This window comes from Coenobita brevimanus, chromosome 22 (genome assembly GCF_032717465.1).
Source record: "Coenobita brevimanus isolate Jiangsu-jjx chromosome 22, ASM3271746v2, whole genome shotgun sequence".
Lineage (NCBI taxonomy): Eukaryota > Metazoa > Arthropoda > Malacostraca > Decapoda > Coenobitidae > Coenobita > Coenobita brevimanus.
Genome location: NC_136975.1, coordinates 38,032,476 through 38,052,154, shown reverse-complemented (window position 1 = coordinate 38,052,154; position 19,679 = coordinate 38,032,476). Strand labels below are relative to the sequence as shown.

Here is a 19,679-nt window from a genome sequence, read left to right as displayed (position 1 = left end):
TACTTTTTTTCGCTTTTCCATGATTTATATGTTCTTTTGGGTTGTTTTATGCAATAAAGTTTTTTTCTGTTTTTGATCTGGGATTGGGTGGGTATAAAATTGCTGAATTGCCTGGGATGGTACGGGTTAAATACCAGCTGAAGGTTGGATACTCAGACCATATTTATATGTTACTTTCATACTGGATATTACAGTGGAGTCTCCCAGTATGTGAGAATATGGTCGACGTTGGTAATTTTGCATATTAGAAACCATTGAATCATAGGAAGTAAATGTATATGGTCGACACTTCATCATATATTTGTCATTTACAGCAACTCCCCATCAATAACTATCATTTTAAGAAAGACTTTAGTTCAAAGAATGGCAACAGAACTGTGAATGCAGTGTGCTAGGTAACACTCCTTTTGTATAATTGCGGGATTAGCAACCTTACTGTGCCTGTCCACTTACTGGCCTCCATAAGCCTTGACAGTTCATAAAAGCTGCTCCTTGTTCTTCATTATGTTTCTCACTGTCAATTCACCCAAGTCATATTCATGTCTAATGTTGGAGTTTCTTTTTTCTTGCTTATTCAGCTCTTTAACCTTCATTTTCAGCTCCAAAGTGATCCTCTTATTCTTTTAATGAAGTGGTGGGGTTATAATGTAGCAGGTAAACAAGAGCAGGTCTTGTATAGTGCTAAAAACACCACAAAATGCGAGCATGGCACAGGCAGACAGACTGAGAGTCTAGAAACTTGACTTAAGAGACTTTGTGAGGGAGGGAAAGGACAGGAAACCAATCAGCCATTTGGTGTTGTCTTTGGATTCTACCATTTTTAGCGGGAACAGTTTTTCCCTCGCATTCATGTGATGGATTTGCAGTTTAGAATTACATTTTGCATACTGTGTATTTTCCTGAGTCAAGTTTGCATATTAAGTGTTTCGCATATTGAGACCTCACGTGTTGGGAAACCGGTCTGTATTATGTATGTACTATACGAGGTCTGTTCGATAAGTATCCGACCTTAGGCGCTAAAAAAAATAAATAGCCAACCTGTTGAGCTAGGACATTAATCCCCTTCAAAGTTGGTCCCTTCTGACTTGACACATGTAGCCCAATGTTCTTTTCACTACCTGAAACATTTTTCAGAGTAGGTTTTTGATATCTCCTGCAGGTGCTTTGTCGCATTCATCATGATCTCTTCTCTTGAATAACATTGCTCAAGGCATGTTGGAGTATGCAAATTGTGATCCAGGCTTTCTGAAGACTGTTATCACTGGAGATGAGACTTGGGTGTATGGGTACAACCCAGAAACCAAAGCATAGTCATCCCAAGGGAAGCATGCAGGGTCACCTTGGCCAAAAAAAGCATGGCAGGTCCACAGCAAGTTGAAACGCACTCGCATGTTGACAGTTTTTTTTTACCACCGTGGTGTTATGCATTATGATTACACACCAGAAGGACAGGCTGTCAACAAACATTGCTACCTTGAAATTATCCATCATCATTGTGATGCAGTTCGATGGAAGAGACCAGACCTTTGGAAAACAGCAAGCTGGAAGCTGCACCAGGACAATGCCTCTGCCCATTCTTCTCAACTGATTCAGGAATTTTTGGCCAAGCACAACATCCCGCAGGTTCAGCAGGCTCCCTGCTCACCAGACATTGTTCCATGCAACTTTCGGTTGATCCCGAGGCTCAAAACTCCACTTACGGGGAACAGACGGTTGTTACTTATGAAGGTACATTTGTTTTTCTTATATTTTTCTGTTTTTTTAATATGCATTGTTACACTATATGAGCAATAACATCCCAAAGTTTGAGTAAATTTGATCAATTAGTTTTACAGAAAAAAAAACAATATATGCATAAAACACACAAAAAAAAGAGACTCGAGAAATGGGAAACCAGGGGAAGTGTTTTCATCTGATCTCTATGATATGTGGTAGTTTTACTAATAAAACCCTTAATAATAACTTGCCCTAGAAGTTTTTAAATATTCTTCACCATTGCTGAACAAAAATGGCTATGTATTTATCCCAATTTTTACCCCCTTTTTGCCATGTTCAAAAAATCATTTCAGTCATATTTGTCAGTCTTTGACAGAAATATATGTCCAAAATGTTCACCTTTCATTCCTCTTTTTGTAGATATTTTGCTTTTTGTCTTCAAAACTAATGGAGTTATAATTATCACTCCAAAGGACAACAAGTTTAGTTTCGAGATATCACTCATTTTCTGTTGACTTGCAGTGTCTGTACGATTAGAAACAAATTAGGTACTTTTTTTTTATTTTATGAGTTAGGATTAGGAATGGTTATGAAGAGGTAGAGGGTGTTGGAGAAGACAAAGTTGGAGAGAAAGACATAGAAGGTTGGGTGTCATCAGGTGAGGAGGGGATGGGGGGGACAGGTGAGAGGGGAGGTGGCAATGATGGAGAAAGAACTGCTGCTTCCAACACGTTTTTCTCCCCTCAAAATGGCATCAAATTCTACTCTGCCGCTTTCTGATGTTGCAGTAGCTTCTTAGATGGTTGCCCCATCTTCAAAAATCGTGCAAAAACGATGAGAAATGGTCAAGATTAGCTCAGACTGAGAACAGATTGAGACCAAGGCTGGCACATCCTGCCTCTCCCAGTGTCATATCATCTCTGGCATTTCTCCACCTCACTGCCACCCTTCACTCACTCACACTACCATTGCCAGACATATGACATAATTTTTTGTAGAAAAAAAGGAAAAAATTGGGAAAAAAGTGGTCATATTATATATTGCATAGAAAATTGAAATTTCTGCAGGGAGGTGACCTGAAAATTAGAATTAAAAAATAATTTTTTTGAAGGGGAAAGAATTGTCATACAGCCGCCAAATTTTTACAGAGAACTGGTGATACTCGGAGCTATTTTTTGGGGGGTACTTTCTCAAAATGCCTTTGTCAGTCGAAAATCAGTCCCTGCTGGCGTCCACTCCCCTTAAGGGTTCCTGATTTGAGATGAGAGAAGAGATCATGACGAATGCAACAAAACACCTGCAGGAGATACCGAAAACTGACTTTTAAAAATGTTTCAGACAGTGGAAAGATGGCTGGGCTATGTGTGTCTAGTCAGAAAGGGCCTACTTTGAGGGGGAGATTAATGTCCTGTCTCAACAGGTTATCTTTTATTCTTTTAGAGCCTAAGGTCAGATACTTTCTGAACAGACCTTGTATTTCCTGCTCTTTCTTTTATATTGTCATCAGATGATAATTTTGGGTTAGCAGTTATTCCAGGCTCATTTCTTTACCAGTGTAGTATCTGATTTTCTTATGCTATTTTCTCCAAGTTTGCTTTCTTGTTATAGTCTTTTTCACTTTTCAGCACTGAATTAAGTGTAATATTTTTTACCCCACTCAAATACCTTTGTGATACCAGAGTTGAGTTCTCAGCTTGAAGCAGTTAACTGCATGTAGATATAGGATTTTTGCATTGTGACTAAACATATTCAGATACATTGTATGTTTTCTATGTTTTTCCACTTAGTAGAGTGAAAGAAGAGTTCTGGGCAAATGTGGAAGCATGCATGGAAAAGTTTGAAAGGAATGAGAGAGTGTTTTTGATTGGAGATATGAATGGAAAAGTAAGGAATGTGAAAGTAGATGGAATAGTTGGTAAATGGGATGTGCTTGCAGAAGTCAATGATAATGGCAGTTCTCTAGTGGACATTTGTGCGGGGAGGGGGTTGGTGATAGCCAATACCCTCTTTAGACACAAAATGATCCACAGGTATACATGGTGAGTGATAAGAGGGGTGGATGGTGAACTGAATGAACGGAAGGCAATGATTGATTATGTGTGTGTGGATAACAGAATGAGAAGGTGTGTAATGGATGCATAAGGTGACCAGAGTCCTGCTTTTAGGCGGGACAGTCCCGCTTTTTGGACGTCCGTCCTGCCTTTATAATTGTGACTAGAATGTCCCGCTTTTTTAGCAAATTATCTTAATTGTCCCGCTTTTAGAAAATTACTATTGCAATAGGTATAACATGACCTTCTTTTATGAAATTAGGATGAATTACAAAAATTATACATAATCCCAACCAAATGAAATACTGATATAAAATCTGTAATGCTCACTAGCTGGTAACTTTGGTCGACCCATTCACTGTACCGTACGGTATGTTCGGATTTCGTAGACGTTGGTGTTTGATTAGCAGCCTCAGGTTGAGGTGTAGCGCAACAGCGGTCGCTGCCACATTAGGCAATATCTCTCTGCCTAACAGGGTAGTACTCCCGAGGGGAATGAGAATGCTGGTGATAGGGAGAGCTGGAGCTCCTGTTTCACTAGCTATCTAACCATCCCTCTTTGCTGACCTTTTCAGTGTGACAGTAACATGGAGAGTAGACCAGCATACTCTCCCAAACATTTCCTCTAACTATCTATGCACTACACCACATGCACTTTACATTTCACACAACGTATCCCACTACGTCACAGGGGTTGGCGCCAGCAAGGGCATGGCCCAGAAAACTTTGCCCCCGCTACCTAGTGGCGGACTTCTGGGGGGAGACGTGGCGGGGGTTCTGCCAGCATAGATCGTGGGTCCAGGGCGAGATGAGGCTCGGGCTTGTGCAAGAGGGTACAGGGCATTGCGGTTCCCAGGCTACCGCTTCTGCCCAATAGAGAGGGGCCCGAACCTGGGAGTAGCGCCCCAAGAGGCTGCCCTATCAGTGGGTATATAATGGCGGGATAGTTGCAGTGCCAAGAGGCGCTTGGAGGGTGTCCCTGCAGCTGTCCTGGCAGGGTGCTGCGAGGCCACTACCACAGCCACTGGTAAGCTGGTGGGCTAGGAGTCCCAGATCCATTGCCTGGACCAGGGACTGTTCAGTGAGTGGGACCTGTTCTGTGTCTGTCCCCCTTTATTTATACTGAAGATGACAAAACAAAATAAGTTTCAAAGCAAGCCTGAGGACAATAAATCACCCATGGGGATGAGGGTGGGTTCATGGAATGTGGGAAGTTTGAGGGGAAGAGCAGGGGAAGTCGTTGAGGCATTCAGTAGGAGGTGGGTGGATGTGGCGTGTTTGCAGGAAGTCCGGTACAGGGGTGGATCAGCCAGAAAGATTGTTGGGAAGGACTGTTGCTATAAGTTGTTTTGGCAGGGGGGGGACAGACGGATATGGAGGTGTTGGTGTGATGGTTGCGGAGAAATGGGTGGAATATGTTATGAATGTTTTGAGAGTAAGCGATAGGATATTGGTAGTGAAAATTCTGTTGGGAAGAAAAATAGCTGCAATTATATCGGCATATGCTCCACGGGCAGGATTGGATGAATCAGAGAAAGATAGATTTTGGGATGATTTAATACGTGTCGTGGGTGGTATGCAGGATGATGAGATAGTGATTTTGGGAGGGGACTTAAATGGTCATGTAGGTGAAGCAGCACAAGGTTATGAAGGAGTGCATGGGGGATGTGCATATGGTCAAAGGAATGCAGATGGGGAAAGGATACTCGAGTTTGGGGAGGCAACGGACATGATTGTGTGCAACACATATTTTAGGAAAAGAGACAGTAGGTTAATTACGTATGAGTCTGGTGGAAATAGCAGTCAGATAGATTATTTTCTGGTTAGGAGGGCCGATAGGAGGGTAGTGAGGGATGTTAAAGTTATAGGAAGTGAGGAGTGTGTGCAGCAGCACAAACTATTGATTTGTGATATGGTGCTTAAAGAACAAGTGATGAAAAAGAGGACTTATGTACCTAGGAGGAAAATATGGAAGCTGAAAAACCAAGTAGTAAGGGATGCCTTCTATAGCGAGTTGAGGAGAGTGGTGGCTGAACAGGGAGCTGTAGACAGAGGCATTAATGAACAGTACAGAGCCCTCAAGAACAATTTCTTGAGAGTTACTGATGTAACCTGCGGCTGGACAAGAGGACCGCCAAGACATAAAGTAACTTGGTGGTGGGATGAGGGTGTAGAAGCTGCAATTAAGGAGAAAAGAAGGCTTTTCCGGGAATGGAAGAAGGGTGGTAGCAAAGAGGAATATTTGGCTGCCAAGCATAGGGCTAGAAGAGAGGTATACAGGGCAAAGTCTGAGTCACAGAGACAATTACTTGATAACCTAAATCATGGGGAAAGGAAAAATATATTTAGGGTGGCAGGTCAGGTGAAGAGGGATAATTGGGATATCATAGGTGAGCAGTGTTTGAAGAATGATGAAGGAAGGGTAGTGGTGAACAGTGAGGATATTAAAGATGCATGGAGGGAGCATTATAACCGGTTGTTGAATGAGGAGTTTGACTGGGACTGGGAAGGTTTGGAGCCAGCAGATCCAGTGTCTGGCCTTTGGCCTTTGATTGATACTGCTACTGTGAGTGAGGCAATAGGCAGGATGAGGGTGGGGAAGGCAGCAGGTGTGTCTGGGTTGACTGCCGAAATGTTGAAGGCCTCAGGCGATATAGGGGTGAGTTTAGTCACTGACCTGATAAATAGGATTATTTATGAGTGTGTTGTCCCAGATGATTGGCTGAAGAGTGTAATTGTAAATGTGTATAAAGGGAAGGGTGATGCCCTGGAAAGAGGAAATTATAGAGGTATAAAGCTTTTAGATCAGATAATGAAGGTAATGGAGAGAGTTTTAGAAGGTATGATTAGAGAAAGAGTGAATATTGATGAGATGCAGTTTGGGTTTATGCCAGGTAGGGGGACCACTGATGCCATATTCATTGTTCGACAGCTTCAGGAAAAATATATTGGTAGGAGAAGGGATCTTTATTTTGTTTTTGTTGATTTGGAAAAGGCCTTTGACAGAGTCCCTAGAGAGGTGGTGAAGTGGGCAATGAGAAAGCTTGGCTTGGAGGAGTGGCTGGTTAGGGTGGTTATGGCCATGTATGTGGGTGCTCACACCCAGGTGAGAGTGAATGGAGATTTGAGTGATGAGTTTTCCGTGAATGTTGGTGTGCATCAGGGGTCAGTCTTGAGTCCCTTGTTGTTTATCATGGTACTTGAAGCCCTATCACGTGACTTTAGAAACGGACTCCTGTGGGAGTTGTTGTATGCTGATGATTTGGTGTTGATTGCAGAGAACGAAAGGGAGGCGGAGGAAAGGTTTAGGACGTGGAGAGATGGTATGGGGCAAAAGGGTTTAAGGGTAAATGCAGATAAAACAAAAATGATGATATCTAGGATTGGTGGCGGTACTGTCAAAGATGAGGGAGAGTGGCCATGTGCAGTTTGCCACAAGGGTGTGGGAAGTAATTCCATCTTGTGCGGTGTGTGTGATAAATGGGTGCATAAGAGATGTAGTGGTATCAGAGGTAGACTGCAAGATAATGCTGATTTTATGTGTACGGCGTGCCGGGGTGAGCAGGTGGAGATTGTCAGACGTGAAAGGATTGAACTTGCTGGTGAATCTCTTGAGTGTGTGAAAGAGTTTTGTTATTTGGGAGACATGTTGTGTGCTGGAGGTGGGGCTGGAGCTAGCTCTGTGGCTAGGTGAGAAGTGGTTGGAAGAAGTTCAGGGAGCTCTTGCCCCTCCTGACATTGAGAGGGCTCTCCCTACGTGCTAAGGGGTCTTTGTATGCAGCATGTGTTAGGAGTGTAATGCTGTATGGCAGTGAGACCTGGGCAGTGAAGGAGGAAGATATTCGCCGGCTCAGACGTACAGAAATGACAATGATTAGGTGGATGTGCAGTGCATCCCTGCGTCCAAGGCCTGGAGGGGCTTGGTTTACAATGAAAGAGTTGAGAGGTAGGATGGGACTGGAGTGTATTGGTGTTGTGATGAGGAGAGGTAGATTGAGGTGGTTTGGACATGTGGAGAGGATGGGGGATGATAATTGGGTGAGGAAGGTGAGAAGTGTTAATATTGGGGGTGGGGTTATGAGGGGTAGACCGAGAAAGACATGGGACAAGGTTATTAAGTGTGACCTTAGGGTTAAGGGACTGAACAGGGAGGCTGCAATGGATCGTGCAGCGTGGAGAGTCGCCATTAGGTGACCAAGGCCGACACATGCAAGCATGTTGGAGCCTTTAAAAATTAAAACGAAAAATAATTACGTGTCCGACTCTGGGCAAAGGCTTCATGACCTATATCTTGGGGGCAGTGACCTATCCCAAGGCCCAGTAGTCCTCCTATATCTCCACATGTCACCACTTCGGCGCTAATACTCACTATCCATATTGAATACATGCTAGGGCTGTCTCATGCAGGACTGGTGTATTGGTATTATCGGGGGTATTTTTTGACATGTCGACGGGTCATCAGGGAGATCAGGAAAGGCTGCTTTTTAGGAAATTCAAATCCTTAAACTGTTCCCTGCCCCAGTCGGGATTCGATCTTGGGTCCATTAGGACTGCAGGCCACCTCTTTACCGAGTCACACACACACACACACGCGCGCGTCCTGCTTTTAGCTCCAATAAATTTGGTCACCTTAAGGATGCAAGAACATATAGAGGTTGAGGGAGTGGACTTTCTTACCACCATGTGGTGGTGGTGAAAGTCAAGGTTCAAATGCAATGGAGGAATAGAAGAACGGAAGGACTGGAAAAAGTAATCCATACAAGGAGGATAGAAAGGTTGCAAGAGGATGGAAAAAAGGCAGAATATAAGAGAGAAGTGGAGGAGCGATTGAGTAAATATGATTTGGAACAGATGGAGGAGAAGGAAAGTGCGTGCAAGATATTCAGAGAAGAAATCTGTGCAGCATGTGAGGTGGTATGTAGGGTGAAGAGAAGACAAAAGGGGGTGCAGGAACGGCATGGTGGAATGAAGAGGTGAGACAAGCTGTGGCACAAAAGAAGAAAGCATATAGTGAGTGGATAGGATGCAGAGGTGTGGAGGAAGTTGAGATTTGGAAGAGAAAATTATATGTAGAGAGGAAGAGAGAGATGAAAAGATTAGTAAGTAGAGAGAGGATGAGGAATTTGGATGGAATTTGAGTATAAAATGGAAGGTATGTAAGAAAGTGTTCTTGTAAGAGGTAAAGAGAGTAAGACGGTGAAAATGAAGTTAGTCGGGGAGTGAAAGATAAAAATGGTAGAGTGCTAGTGGAGAAGGGAGAGAAAGTGAGCAGATGGAGTAAACACTTTAACGAACTGTTAAACATAGGAATGGAAGTGATGTGAGGATAAGTGGCTGGGGAATGGCTGGGAGAAGGAGGGATGTGGGAAGAGAGGAAGAAATCAGTAGGATGGAAGCACTGTAGTGGAAGCAATGAAAATAGCCAAATGGAGAACGCCATGATTGGATGGAGTGTGTGGTGAAATGCTGAAGCATGAGAGAATATAGTAGTAAAATTGATATGGAAGATGTGCAGATTGGCCTGGAAGGAATGTGTAGCCCCGGAAGATTGGAAGTCAAGTATAATTATTCCCCTGTACAAGGGCGCTCACCATCTACTCACTCAATGTAGTGCTGCTCTTGAGTGTCTGCCCTTTCCTGTCCTCTCTCTTTTCCTTCCTTCCTCTTCTTTCTTTACTTCATTCTTTCCTTGTCCTTCTGCCTATGGGTGACTTTATGCTCCCTCTTCTGTCTTTCTTTCCTTCATTCTTTTCTGTTCCTTCCACCTATGGGTGACTCTACTCTGAGTGACAAGCCAAATGGTTTCCTGTACACCAGGAAACCATTTACTTCACTGGGTGGTAACCACATAACCAGATTATGGCGCCTGGTGGTTTAGTGGAAAATTGCAGCGCTCCAACCACATTGAGCCGATGAAGGTTTATATGCAAGGGGTGGTTGGGGTTATTGCTCATGTAATGCCACGTGGAGATGCGTGAGGCTGGTCCCTCTCATCTTAAATGTCAGGACCAACTTCCCTAGTCCCAGGCTCCTACACTCCTCATGGGGCATTGTAGGATTGGATGATGATGATGATGACAAAGGAAAAGGGGAAAAGATGTGTGTGGTAAACATAGGGGCATTTGTCATCTTAATGTAATAGGTTAAGTGTATGGTAGGATACTTATTGACAGAGTTAGGGAAATAACAGGGGAATTAGTTGGTGAAGAACAGGGAGATTTTAGGAAGGGAATAAGTTATGTAGATCAGATATTCATTCATAGGTCTTTAGTGGAAAAGTTTCTAGAGAAGGGAAAAAAGTTGTATGTGGCCTTCAGGGATTTGGAGAAAACATATGATGACAGAGTAGATAGACAAGAAATGTGGAAAATATTAAGAATATATGAAGTAAATGGGAAGTTGATGAATACCATAAAGAGTATGTATGAGGGAGCTATGGCTGCAGTGCATGTGGATAGTGAATTGAGTGAATTTTTCTGTCTGAATGTTGGATTAAAACAAGGATGTGTCATGTCTCCATGGTTGTTCAATCTGTACATGGATGGGGTTATAGAAGAGATACAAGGTAGAGCAATGGATATCGGGGCATCCCTAATGAATGAGGGCAATATTTGGAAACTCCCTGTACTGTTGTTTGCAGATGATACTGTATTGTTAAGTGAAGATGAAAGAGAACTGCAAGGCTTGTTGAATGAGCTGGGAAGCGTGTGAAAAATGGAATCTAAAGGTGAATGTACTGGAGAGTAAAGGTTATGGTCTTCGAGAGTAATGAAGTCACAGGTTGTACAGTGAAGTTGGATGTTAAGGAAATGGAAAATATGAGAGTTCATTGAAGTACTTTGGTAGTGTGGTGAGTAAGGATGGAAGTTTAGAGGGTGAAGTGCTTGATAAGGTACCAACTCTAATGTATGGAAGGGAAGCTTGGACCTTGTTGGAAGGACACAAGAGTGAGAGCACTGGCAATGAGTTATTTGAGAGGAGCATGTGGAGTTACATTAAGAGGCAGACAGATAAATGAGGAGGTGAAGTAGAGTAGTGGCGTGGATGTAGAAGTGATAGAATGCGTTACGAGAAACACATTGAGATAGTTTGGCCATGTAGAGAGGATGGAGAACAAGAGACCAATGAGGAGCGTGTATGTGAGCGACTTGGAGTGGGGGAGCAGGAGGGGAAAGCCAAGGATGAGATGGAGGGATGGAGTGGAGAGGTATATGAGAGGAGGGGGGGGTGAGCTGGGAGCAGGGCAGTGAAGTGGCAGGGGACTGGTTGGCATGGAGGCGATTTGTTTGTGGCCACCCCTTGTGGGATTAAGGCATCTGGCAATAGACTGTAGCACCAGTCGAGCAGAGCGGAACTCTCAAAGTGTATGAAAAGCTGATGACATGGAAAGCTGGAGCTCCTGTTTCATCAGCCCTCGGGACTTGTTCCTGACCATCCCGCTTTGCTGAACTTTGTGATTGTTTCAGTAACATAGAGAGTAGGCCAGCATACTCTCCAGTACAAGTTTCTCCAACTGTCAAAACCAAACTATATGCACATTTCACACTACACTTCATATTCAAAATTAAACCAAAATGGCATCTCATAATCAAGCCTCAGAGTCCCCAAGGGTGTGGGGAAGGAGTCCTTAAATGCCCCACCATCTGCCCCTGTCCCGACAATGACACAGTGAAATGTCTGGAACCACTGTCTGATTCACTTCTTCATTTCTGCAATATTCATGTCCTTTCCTCTAACTTTCTCTCTGTTGAGCACCACCTTTCCTCCTCTGAACCCCACCTCTTCCTAACTGATACTTAGCTCTGAGGCAACTGACAGCGAACCCTACCCTGTATCCTCCTACTTTGTCTATTCTCATTTCAAAGCCAATTGTGGCTGTTGTGTATATGCACGCAATGACTTATTTTGCTCTCGTGTTCCTGAACTTGATTCTTCTGAATTCTTGACTCTCTGGCTTTGGCTTTCCTGCCATTCTCTTACTAAATTTATCTGTGCTGTTTACTTATCCCCTAATTCTACTGAGTATGAAAAATTCTTCGATTAGCTTACTTCTACAATGGAACACATCCTATCCATTTCTCCTTTCTCTGAAATCTCCATTCTGTGAGATTTCAATGTTCACCACCACATGTGGCTCTCCTCTCTTTTCACTGATCCACTTGGTGAATGAGTCTACATCTTTCCTATCCTTAATGACCTAGAGCAGTTTGTACAGCACCCTACCCGTATCCCTGATCGCCTTGGGGAGAGTTCCAACACACTTGACCTCTTCCTTACATCTAATCTTTCTGCTTACATTGTAATGATTCCTCTCTGTTAGGCTCGTCCAACCACTAACTTATCACCTTAATCTGTCCTATTGCTCCAGTACAGCCTGTGGACCCTCCAAAGAAATGTCAGTTGTGGCACTTTGGAGCTGCAGACTGGGAGGCCCTCAGGCAGTACTTCTTTGATTTTCCCTGGAATAATTATTGTTTCTATGGCCGAGAGCCATCTGAGAGTGCCATGCGCATTAGAGGTTATTCTCTCGGACATGGGAACATACATTCCTTTCTCTTGTCCTTTGACTAATGCAAAGAAACGTTGGTTTAACCCCTTAACCGCGGGGATGTCGGGAATGCTCCGCGTCTGTCCCACGGGGATAATCGCACACCGACTGACTTTTTAAAAATATTTGCCAGTTAGTCCTAGAATATTACAGTTACATAAGCATATGGCACATACCTTCAGCTTTCTCCTGGGATGTTTGTGGAGCCTTCGTCGACTACCGTAGAACTTGTGGAGACTTCTGAAGTTGGGTAACGAAGTCTCCACTTTACACTTCCCAGTACCCCATAATATGGTTACCACTGCCTGATATTATCACTACAAACACTATTCTATGAATTTCAAGTAGTTTGAAATCCATATTAAAAAAAAAAAAAACACTGTGAAAGCAATGTAAATTACAAGTGCATACGAGCTTTCCACCCGCACTCGTTCCCCGATGGTATTCTGAGGCGAAGCTGTCATTTATTATTCATAAACACACTCACACTTTATATTCCTAGTACTTTATTACACTTATTTGTATATACAGTATTTATCCATAAGTTTCTTCCAGTACTAGTAGTTTATTTTCACTCCAGACATTCACTTTCTTGTCCAGTAAACTAGCATAGAGCGCGAAGCTTTCACTTTCACTTTCATTACTCCAAGTATTTATACACACTAGAGCGTAGCTTTCACTTTCATTACTCCAAGTATTTATACTCATATTCTTATATTACTAATTAATTACATTTCTATTTACATTTTCTATTTTATTTACATTATTTAGATTTCTATTTTATTTACACTGTGTTATGCACTGTCACTTGCAGTAACTTATAAAAGTATTTTCCACTGTTTGGTTATATTTACATTCATTGTTTTCACTTGCTATTTACACATTATTTACATTTCCACTTGCACTGTTTTAGAGTAATCAGAACGACCGTAGTCATTGTCCATCATTAGCATTGATAAATTAGCCAGTTCATGTTCCACAGCAGAGTCACTTAGCCCTTTACCCCTTCCCACACGAGGTTTAGTAGGGGTAGAGGTCACAGGGCCCTTTGCAGTGGGCTAAGAAGCAGTGAAATTGGACAGGCGAATCCGACGTGGTTTCACCTTGAAAGATGACAGTAAACTGAATGATGTGGCCTAGGGGCAGGGAAGGGTTGACAGTGTCAGCGTGGTGACAGCTGCTAATTTATATGCTATGAAATGATTGGCAGGAAATCTAGGCAATACATAATAAATTAGGTTGTTCCAGGTGAATGTAAATATCACTTAGACTTCTTCCTTCCTTTCTGATATATATTTTTATTACGAGAATAGGTCATACGGCATATTTCAAGGGGAGATAAACAGGGAAAATTAGCGAACGAGTGCACGTAGGGTGTTGCCAGGTGATAATTAGCCCATTCCAGATGTATGGCAGAATCAGTTACCTTTTCTTTCTCTTTTATATATTATTTTGTATAAGAATAGGGCATAGGGCACATTTCAATGGATAAAATGAGTGGAAAAATCCTTCCAGGATTTGCTGCAGCTGGGCAGGCAGGAGGGGAGGTAAGGAGGGGAGTCAAGGACAGGGGAAAAATGGCTAAATTGTCAGCAGTGGATGGGAGTACAGTTGACATTAGCAGAATTGACTATAGCTGGACACTGGTAGTACTGATAGATGATACAAGCCACCACTTGAAAGCTCGGGCAAATTCAAAACAACACAGAATCACAAAAGTGACGCCCCGCGGTATGATCCCTTGTGCCCGAGCATTACGAAAGTAATGCCCCACGGTTAAGGGGTTAATCATGCTTGTTCTAATGTTGTCCACAACAAGGAGAAGGCCTACCAAAGGTACTGGAGTTAACCCACCCCTGAATCTCATCTTTTTAATTTTTCTGCCTGGAATTGTGCTAAGTCTGTTCTTTGCTCAGCTGAAAATAACTTCATCTGTACTATATGCTCTGAACTCTCCAACTCGAATTCTTCCCGCTGCTTCTGGCACCTTTCCAGAAACCTTCTAACAACTTTACCTCATCATGCTTCCCTCCCCTTTTCTATTCTGATGGTTGTGTAGCTATTTCATCCATTGGTAAAGCAGATCTCTCTGCCCAGACTTTCTCCTCCAATTCCACCTTAGATGATTCTGGTGCTGTTCCTCCATCACTTCCCCATTTGACTTCCTCATGACTGACATTAAAATTTCTTCAGCTGATGTATTTTCTGCCATCACTGGCCCCAGTACTAACAAGGCATATGGGCCTGATGGGGTCCCTCCTGTTGTTCCCAGGAACTGTGCATCTGTGCTTACACCCTGCCCAGGTAAACTCTTTAGCCTTTGTCCATCAACTTGTACCTTTCCTTCTTGCTCTAAGTTTGCTCTCATTCAGCCCGTCCCAAAGAAGGGTGACCATTCCCAACCCTCTGACTATTGCCTAATTGCTTTAACATCCTGTGCCTCAAAAGTTTTTAAGTCTGTTCTTATCAAAAAGATTTTAAAGCATCTTTCCTGTCACAACCTTCTTTCTGATCATAAGAATGAGTTTTGTCAGGGATGCTCCACTGGCGATCTTCTCACCTGCCTTTCGGACTCCTGATCATCCTCCTTTCGGGACTTAGGTGAAAGCTTTTCCATTTCACTTGACATCTCAAATGCTTTCAAATGAGTCTGACATTAATCTTAATTTCCAAACTGCCCACCTTTGGTTTCTATCCTTCTATCTGTGCCTTCATCTCTTGCTTCCTTTCTGGTTGTTCTATAGCTGCCATTGTATATGGCCACCTATTTTCTCCTAGATCAGTAGTGGTGTTCCTCAGGGCTCTGTCCTGTCACCAACTCTCTTCCTTTTATTCATCAATGACTTTCTAAGCTGTACATCTAACCCTATCCACTTTTATGCAGATGATTCCACCCTTCACCTTTCCATTCACTTCCCACAGCATCCATCTCAGCAGTTACTTCAACAAACAAGGGATGAGGCTATGGCACACCTAATGTCTGACTTGGCTCACACGTGTGGCTGGGGTAAAAGTAATCATGTTGTTTTTAATGCGTCAAAAACTCAGGTCTTACACTTATCAACCCATCAAAATCTTCCACTAATGTTTAATAATATCCACCTCAATCCTGCATCATCATTAAACATATGTGGGGTTTCATTCTCTTGGGATTTATCTCAGAAAGATAATATTACATCTCTTATAAAATCTGCTTCCAAGAGATTAGGTGTGCTAAGCTGACTCCATACCTTATTTACCCCTGCACAGTTGTTGCCTTTATATACAGATTTTATTCACACCTGTGTAGAGTACAACTCTCATGTGTGGGGAGGCTCCCCTTATGCAGCCATTCTCAACAAGGTGGAGTCAAAGGCTTTTCGTCTCATTAACTCTCCTCCTTTTCCTGGCTCCCTTCAACCTTTGTCTCTTTGCCTCACTATTGCTCTTTATCTCTCTTCTGTTGCTGCTTCAATGGTCACTACTCCTCTGAACTATCTGCTTGCACCCTTCCACCACTACAACAGGCTCATAGCATCTGTCTAGCAACAAACTCTCATCCTTTTTCTGTTCAACTCTAATGCAAGAGTTAAATGTTACTCCCAGTGCTTCATTTATGCAACAGTTCATCTTTGGAACTGTCTCCCTCTGTCTGTATTTCCTACTTCCTATGATCTCCAGGCTTTCAAATGCAGTGTGTCCAGGCATCACAAAATGAACAGATCTTGAATTTGGCTCTCTTGTTTATTTTTGTTTTTTCTTGGAAGGAAGAGTTTGAGGGCTCCCGGCCTTTGGTTCCTTCTTCCTTAGGTAAAAAAAAAAAAAAAAAAAAAAAAAAAGAGAGAGAGCCTCAGCCTCATAAATGCATCTATGCATAGATTTCCTGTTCTTTGCTCCAATGTGGTGTAGTTCTCTAATGCATACAGAGAACTCAGTGGTGGACCTTTGTGCAGTGTACTGATGTAGTGCATTAGCCCCGCTGCCCTGATACACTTGATATGCCTAGTGAACTTGTGAATTAAGGCACTTCAACCGTGTGTGGTCCATATAGGTATACAGTACTTCCAAGGGGTGATTGAGAATCATCACTTGCTTATTGCCACTGAGTAAGAGAACAACCGATCTTGCTTACCTTAAATGTCTGGACTGAGTAGTCTAACCCTGAGCTTCCATGATCCTACTGGGGCAATCTTGGAATGGATGATGAAGTGAGGACCAAATTTGCAGTGCGTACAGCACTGAAACTAAATTTCAGTCTTTCGAGGTTTGCGTGTATTGATAGCAATTTTTAGACTCAGCATATTTAAAATTTGATGTATGCAGTGGGTGTAGAATTTTCATGAAAATGTCAGCATGGGTGCATGGAAACAAGCATTTGAATGAAAGTAATAATTATCATTTGAATGAAAATGTTATAATGTGTGCCTGGAAACAAGCATTTCTTTTTGTACTTTAAATTAATTCAGTACAGTGTAATTGACATAGTGTAGTTTTTACGTTTGTAGTATACAGTAATTTATACTTATTCGCTCATTCATCATCCAATCATGTGCTGCCCTATGAGGAGTGTAGGTGCCCAGAACTAGGCAAGTTGGTCCTGACATTTAAGATAAGAGTGACCAACCTCACTCATCCCTGTGCAGCATTACGTGAGCAATAAACCCCAACCAACCCTTGGATAAAAACTTGCCCAGGCTCAGTCCGATTGGAGTGCCTTAATTACCCATTAAACCACCAGGTGCCATAATGTGGTTATATGGATACCACCCAGCGTAGTAAATGGCTTCCTGGTGTACAGGAAACCATTTGGGTTGTCACTCAGTGTAGAGTCACCCAACTGTATTCCTTTGATTCTGGATTCTGCTCATTATATCTTTATTACCATCCATCCATCCTCCATCCAATCCTACTGTGCCCCATGAGGAGTGTAGGAGCCCGAGGCTAGACAACTTGGTCCTGACATTTAAGTTGAGAGTGACCAGCCTCACTCATCGCTGAGTGACATTACTTGAGCAATAGCTCCAACCATCCCTTGGATATAAACCCTCACTGGCTCAATCCTATTGGAGCACTGCAATTACCTCCTATACCACCAGGTGCAATAATTTGGTTATAAGATTACCACCCAGCATAGTAAATGGTTTCCTGTTTGACAGCAACCATTTGGCTTGTCATTTAGTGTAGAATCACCCATAGGCAGAAGGAACAGGAAAGAATGAAAGAAAGGAAGACAAAAGAGGGAGTGTAAATCTACCTGTAGGCAGAAGGACAAGGAAAGAATGACATAATGAAAGACAGAAGAGGAAGGAAGGAAAGGTGGGAGGAGTGGAAAGGGCAGACACCCGAGAGCAGCACTTCATTGAGTGAGTAGATGGTGAACACTCCCACCTACCACAATTACTATTTTTTTTTTTTTTTTTTTTTTTTAAATCCTTGCTACCCTTCATATAAATTATCTAAGTATAGAAGCTTTACTTATTCTTCTTTTATAGGAGGCATACAAGGGCTGCTGCAGAGAGAAGCAAGATTCTGGTTGTGGTGATTGCCATAAGGGAAATGGTGACCTGTGCCACTCCTCTGCACTGAGCCTTGCAGCTCCACCACCTGGAGATTTGGCCATCACAGTGGGGGCTGTGCGATGGTACCGACCCACCACTATCAAGGTATTACATATTACAGTGATTGCATCATGAACTAGTTCACACTTTGTATTATTTGAATACAAATGCAGTAAACTCTCAATTATCTTTTGTCACAGAATCCGGCCCAACACAGTATTCTGTTAAAGCACTATCCCTAAATTATGCAACATCCGGCGCTGAAACGGGATGTAACCGGCAGTCCGATGCAATATCCAGCACTGAGGCATCTCAACCAGCTCGTAAGCAGTAGCCAACTGGTCCCAGGGGTAATCCTGAAACTTGAGAGCCATTGAAAATGCTCACTATGTGCCATCCAATAAGAATCTGCCATGGGTGCACCTCACTCGGTGTGCTGAAAATACCTCTGTGCTCTAATTCTTGCCCATGGATATTATCGAGTGAAGATGTACCTGTTCAGTCCGCTCTTTCAACAACACGGCTGCGAAACCCTGGTGCTATTACTAACTCTGTGGCATCCTACGTTGGATGTAGTGTACTGTATTGTATTGCAGAGCTAATGGCCTCTAGGTGATCATGCTCTAGTGTTATTGTAAAATTATTCTGTGTACTGTACTGTTCATGAGTGTGAGTGCCAACCTCCAGTGTTATTTCTCTTACCCCCAGTGCAGTTTCTCTTACACCCCCCAGTGTCATTTCTTCTACCCCCTGTGCCATTTCTCCTACCCCCTTGTGCCGTTTCTCTTTGTGACGTGCCCCACTTATGACCTGAAAGTACTCATTGTTAGTTGTGCTTGATAGCTGAGCTTGTGGATTTTGTGGTGGTGTATTACGTGGAGGAGGAAGAGGAGGACGATGGCTGAAATTCTGAGGCTCCAGCAGGTTTGTGATGCAGTGGACGTCCTTCTTGACTATTGCAAGCATCCTAATTGGTGGTCCCTCTTTGCCGATGCCATGGCCACTTGCCTGCAACAGGTTTGTGAGAATGTGATTAAGCTGCAGTCGAGAAGGATCCCCAGGCAGTCCTCCATCACATTCTTTTTCCATCTCGTGACACCTACCGCTCTGTTGCCACAGCGCTCGACCTCCTCGCACATCCTCTGTCATCCCAGCCATCGACCTCCTCATACAGGCCTCTTTCACCCTAGGCCTCTACTTCCTCACATTGGCATTATTTACCCCAGCTAGGCACCGCCATGGCCACTTCTTCATATCAGCCAGGCACCTCAGTCATGGCACCACCATCAACCCCACCAACTGTTGTGTTTCCACCTGAGGACTTCCCTCGGTCAGAGGCCACAGTGAAGCTTTGCCTGACTTCTTTTGCCACTCCATCTCCACTACCTATTGCAGTGCCCTCGGCAGAGATGGAGCTGGAGGTGGTGGATCTGGTGTAATCTTTGGGGGAGTCGTTCACCACTAGATCGTATGGGATTATGTGTACTGTACTGCACAGTGTGCAACTCGACCCTCCATCAATGCCAACACTTGTGAGTACATACAATAGTACACAATGTACAGCACTGTACTGCTGTACCATATCATTACTGTATTGTTGTTATATGCACAGTTTTCATCTTTTACTCATGGTAAAGTATTTGGGATAGAGTGTCAAGACAGATAAAATCACAACATCCAAGTAAAAGCTGAATGTTGCGTTGGATATGCAGTATCCAATGTTTCACATTATTTGGCATATGGCTTGGTTGAAGTAAAATGGATAATTGAGAGATTACTGTAAAAGATCTTTCTTGCACTGTACAGTACAGCTGATTTCACAGTACA

General features: G+C 43.1%; 1 protein-coding gene across 1 annotated transcript in view; it reads left to right on the top strand.

The window, feature by feature from the left end:
• The window catches only part of LOC145392518 (uncharacterized), a 303,717-nt gene that overhangs the window by 30,867 nt on the left and 253,171 nt on the right, over positions 1-19,679 (top strand). Inside the window, exon 5 of the mRNA XM_080266913.1 lies at positions 17,787-17,957. Coding sequence (XP_080123039.1) covers positions 17,787-17,957 — 171 coding nt within the window. The remainder of the gene's footprint in view (positions 1-17,786; positions 17,958-19,679) is intronic.